Source organism: Desmodus rotundus, chromosome 12, assembly GCF_022682495.2.
Source record: "Desmodus rotundus isolate HL8 chromosome 12, HLdesRot8A.1, whole genome shotgun sequence".
In the NCBI taxonomy this organism is placed as follows: Eukaryota; Metazoa; Chordata; class Mammalia; order Chiroptera; family Phyllostomidae; genus Desmodus; species Desmodus rotundus.
Genome location: NC_071398.1, coordinates 48,810,283 through 48,823,235, shown reverse-complemented (window position 1 = coordinate 48,823,235; position 12,953 = coordinate 48,810,283). Strand labels below are relative to the sequence as shown.

General features: G+C 47.9%; 2 protein-coding genes across 3 annotated transcripts in view; both read left to right on the top strand.

The window, feature by feature from the left end:
• Positions 1 to 12,953, top strand: part of LOC112307131 (leukocyte immunoglobulin-like receptor subfamily B member 3) — an 82,097-nt gene that overhangs the window by 16,054 nt on the left and 53,090 nt on the right. The gene's annotated exons all lie outside the window — the stretch shown is intronic.
• LOC112321255 (leukocyte immunoglobulin-like receptor subfamily A member 6) lies at positions 6,564 to 11,479 on the top strand. 2 transcript variants are annotated; one of them, XM_053915055.2, is made up of 5 exons: positions 6,564 to 6,854; positions 7,070 to 7,105; positions 7,278 to 7,562; positions 7,719 to 8,024; positions 8,227 to 9,650. In XM_053915055.2, the coding sequence occupies exons 1-5, from the start codon at positions 6,806 to 6,808 to the stop codon at positions 8,268 to 8,270; spliced, it is 720 nt and encodes a 239-aa protein (XP_053771030.1). In that variant the 5' UTR covers positions 6,564 to 6,805; the 3' UTR covers positions 8,271 to 9,650. The 2 variants fall into 2 exon arrangements, with proteins under 2 accessions (XP_053771030.1, XP_053771029.1); XM_053915054.2 differs by lacking the exon at positions 8,227 to 9,650 and adding an exon at positions 10,189 to 11,479 and having other exon boundaries at positions 6,570 to 6,854.

Sequence of the window (12,953 nt, the reverse complement as noted above, 5' to 3'; positions counted from 1 at the left end):
ACATATTTGCCAACGATACCTCAGACAAGGGCCTGATCTCCAAAATATATAAAGAACTCACTCGACTCCACTCCAGGAAGACAAACAACCCAATTAAAAAATGGGCAAAGGACTTGAACAGACACTTCTCCAAGGAAGACATACAGAGGGCCCAGAGACATATGAAAAGATGCTCAGCATCACTAGCCATCAGAGAGATGCAAATTAAAATCACAATGAGGTATCATCTCACACCAGTCAGAATGGCCAACATAAACAAATCCACAAACAAATGTTGGAGAGGATGTGGAGAAAAGGGAACCCTTGTGCACTGTTGGTGGGAATGCAGACTGGTGAGGCCACTGTGGAAAACAATATGGAATTTCCTCAGAAAACTAAAAATGGAACTGCCCTTTGACCCAGTAATTCCGCTGCTGGGATTATACCCTAAGAACACTGAAACACCAATCCAAAAGAATCTGTGCACCCCAATGTTCATAGCAGCACAATTTACAATAGCCAAGTACTGGAAGCAACCGAAGTGCCCATCAGCAAACGAGTGGATCCAAAAACTATGGTATATTTACACAATGGAATTCTACGCAGCAGAGAGAAAGAAGGAGCTTATACCCTTTGCAACAGCATGGATGAAACTGGAGAGCATTATGCTAAGTGAAATAAGCCAGGAAGTGAGGGACAAGTACCATATGATCTCACCTTTAACTGGAACATAAGCAATAGAAGAAAAAAGCAAACAAAATATAACCAGAGACATTGAAGTTAAGAACAATCTAACAATAGCCAGGGCGGGGGTGGGGGGTGGGGGCGGGGATAGTGGGAAGAGGGTATTACAGGAACTACTATAAAGGACACATGGACAAAACCAAGGGGGAGGGTGGAGAGGGGGGAGGGAGGTGGGTTCACCTGGGGTGGGGTAGAGGGATGGGGAGAAAAGGCATACAACTGTAATTGCATAACAATAAAAAAAATTAAAAAAAAAAAAAAGAATAAACCATGAATGCATAAAAAATAAAAATAAAAAAAAAATAAACACTGTCAACAACTTGGGGATGGAATGATCACACCTCAGCAAAATGAAGGTCCGTGTGGAAGCCCACAGTTAACATCAGACTCAACAGAGAAAAGCTGAGAGTTTCTCTTCTGAGATCAGCGACAGCACAAGGAAGCCCACTCTCCCCACTCCTGTGCAACCCATGCCAACCGCCTTAGAAGGGCGGTCAGACAGGGAAAAGAGACAAAGGGATCCAGACTGGAAAGAAAGAAATAAAACTATATGCGGATAATACAACCTCATACATAAAAACCCATAAAAACTCCACCAAAGAATGGTTAAATCTAAAAAACAAATCCAGTAAAGTGGCAGTATACAAAATGACCATTCAGGACTCAGTGGCATCTCTGTATGCAAAATATGAGAGATCACAAAAGGAAAGAAAGAAAGTAACCCCACTTACAACAGCATCAAACACAAGAGACTATGACCGAGGAGGTAGAATGTCTGGACATTGAAAACTCTAAGACTCTGGTAAAAGAAATTGAAAAGACCCAAATAAATGGAAATATATGCTGTGTTTACAGTTCGCAAGAAATCCTTAAAATGTGCATACTACACAAACTACAAATTCAGTGCAGTCCCTATCAAAATTTCAAAAGCACTTTCACAGAAACAGAAAAGGCAATAAAACAGAAAACAGAAATAATAAAATTCATATTAAACCACTAAGGACACCCAATAGTCAAAGAAATCTTGAAAAAGAAGAACAGAGCTAAAGGCATCACACTGCTTCATATCCAATTATGCTGCAGAGCTATAGTAACTAAAACAGCACAGAAATTGCAAAGAAAGACATACAGACCAATGGAACAGAATCAAAACTCCAGATATAAACCCATCACTTCTGTCCACGTTGGAGACGCACGTAGACACACTGTTCCTCCTTGCACAACCAAAAAAAAGACAACAACAAATTTAACAGAAACAAAACAAGAGAACTGACAGAAAATCGAACTATATGGAAGTCCAACAACCAGAGTTAAAGAAGAAACATTCATCCAGATGGGAAGGAGAGGTGGAGGTGGACAGCCTGGTGGAGAGGACTCAGGGCACAGCTGCCACTGGAGGAAGGGGGCAGGCAGGCAAGGCAGCAGTTGGTGGACCCCATGAGGCAGCAGCTTGTGCACTGGATGGTCCCATATTCACATGCAGATAATTTGGGGGGAACACATGGGGAGCAAGATAGACCAAGCAACCCAGGGTACCAGTATGGAGAAATAAAGCCTCAAAGCCTCTGACTGAAAACACACATTGGGGTGAGGTGGAGCTGGAGAAATTCCCAGCCTCACAGCACAGTTCATTGGAGAGACCCACAGGGTCCTAAAATGTACAAAAACCCACCCACCCAGGAATCAGCAAGCAAAGGGCCTAATTTCATTGTGAGTAGCAGAGGAAGTGACGGAAAACCTGCAGAAAGCAGAGAAAGTGGCACTGTTCCTCCTTGGACCACCACCTGCCCCCCACCACATACAGTATCAAAACACAGAGACGTGGGTTGCCCCGCCCTGGTGAACGCCTAGGGCTCTGCCCCTTACCACCTAACAGGCATGAAGAAACAAACATCAAAAAAAAATTGGCCCAAATGAAAGAACAGATCAAAGCGCCAGAAAAAATAAAAAAGTGATGAAGAGATAAACAACCTATCAGATGCACAGTTCAAAACACTGGTAATCAGGATGCTCACAGAATTGGTTGAATATGGTTGCAAATTACAGGAAAAAAATGAAGGCAATGAAAAGTGAAATAAAGGAAAATGTACAGGGAACCAACAGTGACAGGAAGGAAGCCAGGACTCAAATCAACGGTTTGGAGCAGATGGAAGAAAGAAACATTCACCCAGAACAGAATGAAGAAACAAGAATTCCAAAGAATGAGGTGAGGCTTAGGAACCTCTAAGACAACTTTAAACAATACAACATCCAAAATCACAGGAGTGCCAGAAGGAGAAGAGGAAGAACAAAAAATTGAAAACTTATTTCAACAAATAATGACGGAGAACTTCAGCAAAGGAGATAGACTTTCAGGAAGTCCAGGAAGCTCAGAGAGTCCCAAGGAAGTTGGACCCCAGGAGGAACATACAAAGGCCCATCATAATTACCTTAGCCAAGATTAAAGATAAGGAGAGAATCTTAAAACCAGCAAGGGAAAAGGAGACACTTACCTACAAAGGAGTCCCCATAAGATTATAAGCTGATTTTTCGAAAGAAAACTTGCAGGCAAGAAGAGGCTGGAAAGGAGGCCAAGATGACTCTATCCAGCAAAGCTATCATTCAGAATAGAAGGGCAGATAAAGTACTTCCTAGATAAGGTCAAGTTAAAGGGGTTCATCATCAGCCAGCCCTTATATGAAATGTTAAAGGGACTTATCTAAGAAAAAGAAGATCAAAAAGAATATGAACAGTAAAATGACAACAAGCTCACAGCTATTAACAACTGAGCCTAAAAAATTAAATTAAATTAAAATTAAAACTAAGCAAACAACTAGTACAGGAACAGAACCTCAGAAATGGAGATCACATGGAGGGTTATCAGTGGAGCAGTGGGAGGGAGAGAGAGGGGGAAAAGGTACAGGGAATAAGTCGAATAAATGGTAGGGAGAAAGTAGACAGGGGGAGGTTAAGAATAGTATAGGAAATGGTGAAGCCAGAGAAGTTATATGTACGAACCATAGACATGAACTAAACAGGGGGGAATGTGGGTGGGAGGGGGACGCAGGGCAGAGGGGAATAAAGGGGAGGGGGTAATGACACAACTGTAATAGCATAATCAATAAAATCTATCTTAAAAAAGGAATAAACCCATGCATTAATACAATATACTAGAGTAAAGGAACCCAGTATTTTACTCCAGTTGTAAAAACTGCCGTGTCCTTGTGCTTTCCCCGTTTACATTCAGTGTAACGTAGGATGCTTGAGCTTTCCCATTTCATTGTTCGCTTCTGCGTGTCACATCTGCTGCTGGCACTTCAGGTTTCCTTTGACTGCCCTCTTTGTGTTTGTGGATGTCTTTTTAGTATCCATCCTAACTTATCCACTGGAATTCTCATAATGCTTTGCTGTTGTTAAGTGACTGCTGTATCATATCATGCACATCTAATTTCACTGACTCCACACAGAGGTAATATTGAACCTCTTCAAGGTCAGTGAAGAAGCCGCACAACTGTGCACTTCCCTTTACGCCCACTGCCTTACGCAGCCGCTGTGATCTGTTGTACATCCACACACATCACACACCCCACCAGATGACGGGCCCATTTCTGCCTTCAACAGCCATGCCTGTTTTTTAAAACTTAAGATGAGAAAAACCGCTATTACACTTACTTAGCAATTTACTTAGATATGATTGTTCTCCTTTGAATCTTGAATTTTCAAGTGTCCTTTTTGATTTATCTCTTGTCTGCCTGACGAACTTCTCTCTTTTTAATCAGGTCTTATGGTCAGTTTTCCTATATTTCACTTCCATTCCTGAAAAATATATCTAGAAAAATTCCAGGTGAACTTTTCTCCCGTCTCAGGACCTTAAACTCTTCTGACTTTGATGGTTTCTGATGGGAAATCTGCAGTCAATCCAATCATGGTCCCTCTATGTGTGATGTGCCATTTCTGTCTGGGGGGTTTCGATTTTCCTTGACTAGTTTGATGATGCTCCTGATGTGGGTGGGCTTGGTTTTCAAAGATGTATAGCTCAGTTCCTTGGACGGGTAAATTCATGGATTTCAAGAAATTTAGAGCAAGGTCAGCTACCTATTTCTTCCAACGTGGTGATTCTTCATTGCTATCGTTCTCATTTGGCTCCTAGTTCAGGAACATAAACGGCCTCACAGATCTCTGAGACTGTCTCTTTTCATTTAAAAGCCTGGATGGCCTCCCCCGGGGCCCTTTCCCAGTCCTGCAGAGGGAGTTCCCAGTGTGAGAGCAAGAGCTCTACTCAGGGGAGGAGGGGCCCTGAGGAGGCAGAAATGACCCAGAGGTTTCAAGGGCAGCTATGAAGGAAAGGCTGGTACTGACCTGTACAAGCAATAGTCAGCTAAGGGAACTGTTTGGGTAAAAAAAAAATCCAGGGTCCCAGCATGGCCATACTTTCTTCTGACAAACAGCAACCCATCTCCACAGCACCTCCCCATACCACCCTCTCCTCTTGGGTCATCCTCCCAGTGACAGCCCCACTGGTGCCTCCATACACCTAGAAGAAGGTGCAATAGCCTTCCTTTCCCACTCTGGAACTTCCCAGTCAGTCATCGACTCCACTCCACTATTTCCCACTGAGCCCCTCTGAACAATGTCCCGGATCCATCACAAGACCAATTGTCTTGTCATCACATCAGCCTCCTTCCTGCACCTCCAATGCAGGCCCCACACCTTCCTCCAGTTCACGCCTCTCTCCACCTCCTCAGGACTCTTTCTCCAACACACCTGGTCTGAACCTGCCTGCTCCAAACGGATCCACTTTGCGCCACCTGACATTCAAGGCTATGAGAGATGAGGCTGGAGCTAAACTCACCAGTTTCAGCAAACATGACTCACCCTCCACAAACAAATTAACCCCATTAACCACACTCCCTTCACCCCAAACCACACACAGAAACTGAGCTATTTAAAAATCCTGTGCTTTCTTCTGCTGCTCCCTCAGCCATTCTGAACCAAGTCACCTCCTTCCCAAGACCGGGACATGACAGAGAGACATCCTGTCTCATCCCAGTCAACTGCAAGTGCAGAGAGCATTATGGGTTTGTGTGAATGACTTAAAATACTGGTCAACACGCCATCCATGGCCCAGTGAATGGTGGAGTTTTATTCCTGACAGAGTTCATTCTCAATAGTGCCTGCTGGCACGATGTTATCACATAGGGGCAGCCTTTCTAAAACATAAATCTGTTCAGCCCACTGGCTCCAACATGAAACCCAAACTATCTGCACGGTGCTCCAGGCCCTGTGTTCCCAGGATGCAACCTTTACCTGATGGTGGCCACTTCAGAGAACAGTCCGAGCTCTTTCTGGTCAAGGACGTCGCCTGCCCATGGTCTCTGCACTGATCACCCTGCTCATGCCTTGGGTCAGCCCATCCCTGAGAAGGACGCCCTCACAGCCAGCACCCAGGTTGCATGACGTCCACCTGTTATTGCACCTCGCTGCCTTGTTCCTTCTCCCGACATGGGCAGTGTCACCAGACTGAAACTGATATGTCTGCCACCTACATATCTGCATGTCTGTCTTCATTCCTCGGAGCCCTGTGGGTCCAGGGAAAGAATCCATCAGCTTCAGCAGTGACTCTCCAGGGCCTGGCACGGTGACCGCCCAGGGCAATTGCTCAATATATGCTGCCTGATGGGCTGGCCAGTGAGAAAGAGGAAGAAAAATGGCACGTGGAGAGTCTCAGGAAAGGGAAGTGACTTACCCAAGGACACAAAGTTCAAGAAAAGGCAGAATCAGAATCTGAACAGATATTGGGCTGCTCCTGAGTCCTGCCAGCATCCTCTGCCCTCATGATCCGGAATAGGTGTCAACCTCTGGATTTGGGTGTCACATGAGGTGGTGCAGAGCATATGTGGGGTCTGCGGAGACTCAGATCAGGCTGAAATGTCCAGAACTTCCTGTCTCCTTGGGTCCATCTTTCAGGGAGGGGCCACTTCCCTTCCTGCCAGGCTCCTGATGAGGAACCCATGACCTGCCACTCAGAGCTGAGACCATGTTAACACCCCATTTGTCACTCTGTTGCCAGTGAATTTTATACATCGTCTGTACACTGCTGACCATGGCAGGAAGCACCACGAGCCAGACCCTCACTGTCCTTCTCTGCCTCGGTGAGCTTTGGGGGAAAGAAGAGGGATGGGATCCTGTCGTGCCCAAGATCCTAGTCCCAAAAGACCCCCAGATTGAGGAGTCTAAGTGGGGACACTACTTCTGGTGGGAGAAGAGATGGCTCAGCTCCAGGTCTGACTCCAGCACTCAGAAGCCCAGACCAGGCTGGAGCTACTGTGTGTGGGTGAAGGATAATCTCACAGGAACTCTCTTCCAGGGCTGTGTCGAGGCTGGTGGGACCAGGTCCAGGCAGGTGAGTCCTCCCCCAGATTTCCTGCTTCAGCACAATGATGTCCGTTGGCAGCTGGGGTGCACACAGTGGGTCTCGGCTGATGGTGACCAGGGTGAGGGGCCCTTGGAGTGAGAGTTGGGGACAGCAAAAGGACAAGAACACCCCTGACACTTTAGATCTGATTCCTTTCCAGGAATTCCCCCCAAACCCTCCATCTGGGCTGACCCAGGCCCCATCATCAGCAAGGGGAGTCCTGTGACCATCTGGTGTCAGGGGTCTCTGCAGGCAGATGGCTACATTCTGTATAAAGAGAGGAACTCTGAGCCCTGGATGACGAGCATCCCAGAGGCCTCCATCGAGAAGACTGGGTTCCTCATTCAGTCCATGAACTCACAGAACGCAGGGCCGTACCAGTGTGCATACAGCACTGGGGGCTCGCTGTCCCAGCTGAGTGAGCCCCTGCTCCTGGCGGTGACAGGTAAGGGGGCACCCAGGTCTCCTCTCCACTGCGGGCTCCTCCTCAGAAGATGAAGGGGACAGAGTGTGGCTTTAGGGGGACCTCACCCCTCACAACCCACTCCTGGGGAAGGTGGGGTGATGGTCCCCTCTAACTCAGATCCTCCTTCTCCCTCAGGAGAGCACAGCGCACCCTCCCTCTCAGCCCACCCAGGCCTGGTGGTGGCCTCAGGAGGGATCGTGTCCCTCTTATGCAACTCACAGTCCACATGGGACACTTTCCACCTGCTGAAGGAAGGAGGAGCTGAGCCACCCCAACACAGGAAATCAGAATGGAGATCCTCTGAGAGGAGGTGGCAGGCTGTCTTCCCTGTGGGCCCTGTGAGCTCCTCCCACGGGGGGACCTACAGATGCTATGGTTCCTCCAGCTCCACCCCCAATGTGTGGTCACAGTCCAGTGACCCCCTGCACCTTGACGTCACAGGTGAGGTGGCCGACACTTGGCTTCAATTCTTTCCTGTGCCCCAAATAACTGATGTAAACCTTGTGCCTGATAAAGCCCTAAAGTTTCTGGGGATCAGTGACACTGGTTTACTGGGGACAGAACAACAGGGAGGAGACTTAGGGAGGGACATGTGGGTGGTAGATGTATGTGTCCTCTGGGTGACAATGACCATTCTCCCCAGGTGTGTACAGGGAGCCCCCAGGCAGCCAGGCTCAAGTGGAATGAAGGCAGCCTCTACTACTCACCCCCATCCTTAATTTCTAGCAGGCTCCAAGGATGGAGCATCCTCCAGTACAATGTAGGCCCACAGATCAATAAGTGAGGGTGTGTGTGGGGAGGTGCTGGGTGTGTCCAGAGGGAGGAGGGACTGAGTCTTGTGCAAGTTCAGGCACCTCTGGGGGCTCTGACTTGGACATGTCCTTCCCTTCTCTGTGCCTCAGTGTCTCCAAGGGTAAAAGGAGAGAATCGTGGCCCAGAGCTTAGATTTCTTTCAGTTCTGGCTCTGCCCTCCTGGGAGAGGGGCCTCATAGGGAAGCCACTGAGAACATGATGTTATAGGGACTGACCCCTTTGTAGCATGGATGGTGACACTGTACAGGAAGGGACAGGTAGAGCAAGGTCTGGGAACATAAGTCCTTTCCCTCATTTCGGGTGCTCAGCTCAGAGGAGGGAACATGGGCTGGAGTCAGACCGGGTCCAGGTCCCGGCTCTGCTGCTCCTCGGTGGGGCCCAGAATCCATTCTCTTCTCTGAAAGTCGGGTTCATGTCTGCTCACCCCTGGTTCCCTTCTGCTCACTGGCCTGTGGTGACATTATGTGCCAGAAGGAGCCTCACAGAGCTTGGGAAGGCAGAGCCCCAGCCCAGCCCGACCATTTGAAGGGGGCATCAGGGTTCACTGCACAGCCCTGCCCCTCCTGTGTCCCTGCTGTGCTGGGGGCAGGTAATGAGAAGGACCCTCAGCTCCAGGTGAGACAGGACAGGCCCCTGCTGATGAGGAGCCCAGAGCTCAGAGCTGGTGTCCACCTGGGGGCAGCACGAGGACAGCACAGGGAGCACAAGCTTCCTGTATCTGGGACTCAGTTCTCCCATCTATCAAAGCAGACTCCAGTCCAGGATTTGAAAAAGCTCAATCAGTTTACAACTTTGATGCCAGTGAATTCCTGTGGGAGAAAGAACATAAACCCACTGTGAGCTTGTCCTTTCTCTATGGGGGACCACTGTCAGCACGTGGGGGTGGGAGGACGGCAGGATTTCTGCTGCGTTTCTGTCAGCACCAGGTGGTCAGCTGGGTCAGGTCATCCTGCAAAACACCTCCCATCACAACTCCTGTCTGTGCCCCCTTCCCCCTCCCAGAGTTCCCTGTGTTTCCTGCTATTTCATTTGTCGAGTCATCAGAGCCTGTCTGTGATCTATAGAGATCTGTACTTTCATGCAGGTGTGCACCTAAAGATTTTATTTTTTCATTTATCTTTTTGCTACTTTCTTAGCAATCTTCCTATTAGATTACAAACTGAATGATCATTTAGAAGCTAATTAGAAGTTAATTTTGGTAATTCTCAATACCCAAAATGCCTGTGTTGTACATAGTCAATTATTTATTTTTTAGAAAAGAAAGACTGATAGAAGGAAGAAAGGAACCTGACGTGGAAATTATGTTCCCAAGTCAGGGACATAAGCAGCTAGCTGAGGTGGAGCAGTGAAAATGTACATCCGGCCGTCACTCCTTCATGTCCTGACATTCGGGACAAATTGAGGTCCCCCGTGTGCATCTGGGCTTTCCAAAGCAATGCAAGACCAGACCCCAGAGATGCTCACCTCGGGGATTTGGGTTGGGTACCATTCGTTTGAGAGGCCCATTGAAGATTAGAGAAGAGATGACCTAAGCTAGCCTACATCTCTTCTCTCATATCCTATCAGTTTTATTTTCCTCTGGAGCAGCTGATCCTCTGGGATGATGGGAAAACAACTCAGATTCCAAGAGTACAGAGTAGGGGAAATTCTCAGTTATGGGCTGTGCTCAGGGCATCAAAACCAGTCCATGAGATGCAGGTGCCCTGGTGGACATGTAGGGGACTGGGGTGATCTGATCTGTCCTGACTTCTGTGACCTCTTTACCAACAATTCCTATCTTATCAACCCCAAGACTACACAGTGGGAAACCTCATCCGCTTGGGTGTGTCTGGCTTGATCCTGGTGGTCCTCGGGGTGCTGCTGTTTGAAGCTTGGCACAGTCGGAGAAGACCCCACCATGCAGCAAGCGGGTGAACACAGGAGCCAACAAACCCACCAGTCAGCGAGGTAGAGCCTGGAGAACAGTCTGATGATCCCGAGAAGCTCTGGGAGAAAATGTGGGCACCCGTGGGAGAGTGTCTGCTGAGAATGAGGAGGGTGTGGGTGTGGGTCATGTGCAGGGAGAGGTTGGGGCTGGTGCTGCAGAGGCTCCTCCACAGGTAAACTGTGGTGTCTCACTTCACTGCTCTGTCGATTTTCCTTGAATGGCCTCTCTTTTCTCAAAAAAAGAGGATCCAGCCACATCACAGGTTCAGATCCACATCTGGGCTCACCCTCAAATTCTGGTCTACTTTCATGTTAGATATTTTTCTCACTTTTATTTTTTGCATTCACTGATTGCGTGCATCTTGGGGTCAGACAACAAATCTGCTTAAATGACTGATTAAAGGGATAAATACCAGGAATAGTGTGGACTGATGGACACGGACAACAGGGTGGTGGTCCCCATAGGGAAGGGGTTGGAGTGAGACAGAGGAGGGGCAAGGGAGAGAAATATATGCTCATGAGAGACTTGATTTTGGAAGGTGAACACAATGCCATATAAAGACGATGTATCACATATTTGTGTATCTCAAACCTCTGTAATACCTTTAAGTTTTCTTGTTATATGTTTTTAGAGAGAGGTCGGGAGGGAGATGAGAGAGAGAAACATCCATGTGCCAGAGAAACACAGGTTTACTGCCTCTGACACGTCAACCACCCTCAGCAGGGGACCTGGCTCTTCACCCAGCCCTGGGCCCTGACCAAGAATGGAGCAGGGGACCCTTTGGTTCACAGCACAGAACTCAACCCACCGAGCCACACCCACCACACCTCACACCTATGTAATGTCATGAACTAACATCACCCCAATACATTTATTTTAAAAGACTAGTTTGGGTCAAATTTCCAAAACCATCGTGAAAATCACTGCCTGGTCCAGGGAAGGACTGCTGTGTGTATCAGATGATGGGCTTGGTGTTGGTTCCTCCAGAAAGGCCCTGAGTCTGCAAGAGCACACAGGCGTGTGACATGACGGTCAGGCGTGTGTTTGTAAAGCAGCTCCCAGAAAACAGCGTTTTTTTAGAAGCACTAATTTGTGTGTGTCATTTGCCTAATTCCTGGGTGTACATGCTCCTTGAGGGCGCTGAAGGCTACCCACCACCCTCTCTGTTCTACCCCCTGACTTCCTCCTACCTTATCAGGCTCCCTGAGTCCCAGCCAACCACCTTTTAAGATTGGTCCGTGGCGGTGACCTGTGTGGGTTACTTCGCCCTGATGTCCTCAGGGCCATCCATGAGGGCACAGGGTTTGCTGCAGCCAGCCGAGCCCATGCGAGGGCCCACCAAGGACCTGGGTGTTCATAGGGCCTCTGTCCCGGGCCAGAAGTCACAGCCACACTACCACTGCTGGCCGCCAGGATCCTGGCCAACCTGCGTGGTGGGCTGCGGCATCTGGGAAGCACAGCGCTGTCCTCCCTGACTAAGTTCCCCTGGTCTCTTTTTTCCTGCACCTCATTCTGGTCCTATGCCTGCTCCGCCACTACCAAGAGCCACCTCACTCTCTTCCTGGCTGCAGCAAAGGTAGTTCAGTCCTAGCCCCTCACCTCGCCCTGGGAACGCACACAGGTGAGCGCCCCCTGCCTGAGTCACGTCCGCCTGCAAGTACAAGCTCGCACACAGCAACGAGGTGCTGGCCACGACCTGGATACACAGACCCCAGCAGCGCTTCTCCTGCCCTCTGTGCTCCAAGCACTTTGCCAGCAGCGAACCCCTGGTCCAAGCTCCCTCCCAGCCACCCTGGCTATCACCCTAACTAATTACAAGCCCGGGACCCACAGCACCTTGAATACATCAAGGAAAAAAAAAAAAACAAACAGAAGCCAATATTCTCCTTGAATATAGACACAAAATTTCTCAATGAACATTAGCATGACGAATTCAAGAGCACATTAAAACTTTTATACACCATGATCAAATGGGATTTAACACAGGGTCCTGAAAATTGGCAAAAAGGTTTCAACCTGGGCAAATCAATAAAAGGTTTCATGCGATAATAAATTAAATGATATAAAACATATGCTTGTTTGAATAGATGCAGAGAAAGCATTGGAGAAAATACACCATTCTTTCATAATACACATTTCACAATAATCACTGTCAACTATTTGGGGATGGGATGATCACACCTCAGCAAAATGAAGGTCCCATGTGGAAGCCCACAGTTAACATCAGACTCAACAGAGAAAAGCTGAGAGTTTCTCTTCTGAGATCAGCGACAAGACAAGGAAGCCCACTCTCCCCACTCCTGTGCAACACGTACCAACCGCCTTAGGCAGGGCCATCAGACAAGGAAAAGAGACAAAGGGATCCAGAATGGAAAGAAAGAAAGAAAACTGTGTGCGGGTGATATGTCTTATATATTAAAAACCACTAACATTCCACCAAAGAATGGTTACAAATAAAAAACAAATTCAGTAATGTTGCAGCGTACAAAACGACCACTCAGGAATCAGCGGCATGTCTATATGCAAAATATGAAAGATCAGGAAGAGAAATGAAGGAATCGCATTTACAATAGCAACAAAAATAAGAGATGATGACCAAGGAAATTAAAGGTCTGGACATTGAAATCTCT

Excerpts from the sequence above, each read along its gene's own strand:
- LOC112321255 (XM_053915054.2), top strand. The coding sequence starts at position 6,806 with ATGGCAGGAAGCACCACGAGCCAGACCCTCACTGTCCTTCTCTGCCTC. Across the intron at positions 6,855-7,069 it reads CACTGTCCTTCTCTGCCTCG|GGCTGTGTCGAGGCTGGTGG; the intron begins GTGAGCTTTGGG and ends ACTCTCTTCCAG. Across the intron at positions 7,106-7,277 it reads GTGGGACCAGGTCCAGGCAG|GAATTCCCCCCAAACCCTCC; the intron begins GTGAGTCCTCCC and ends ATTCCTTTCCAG.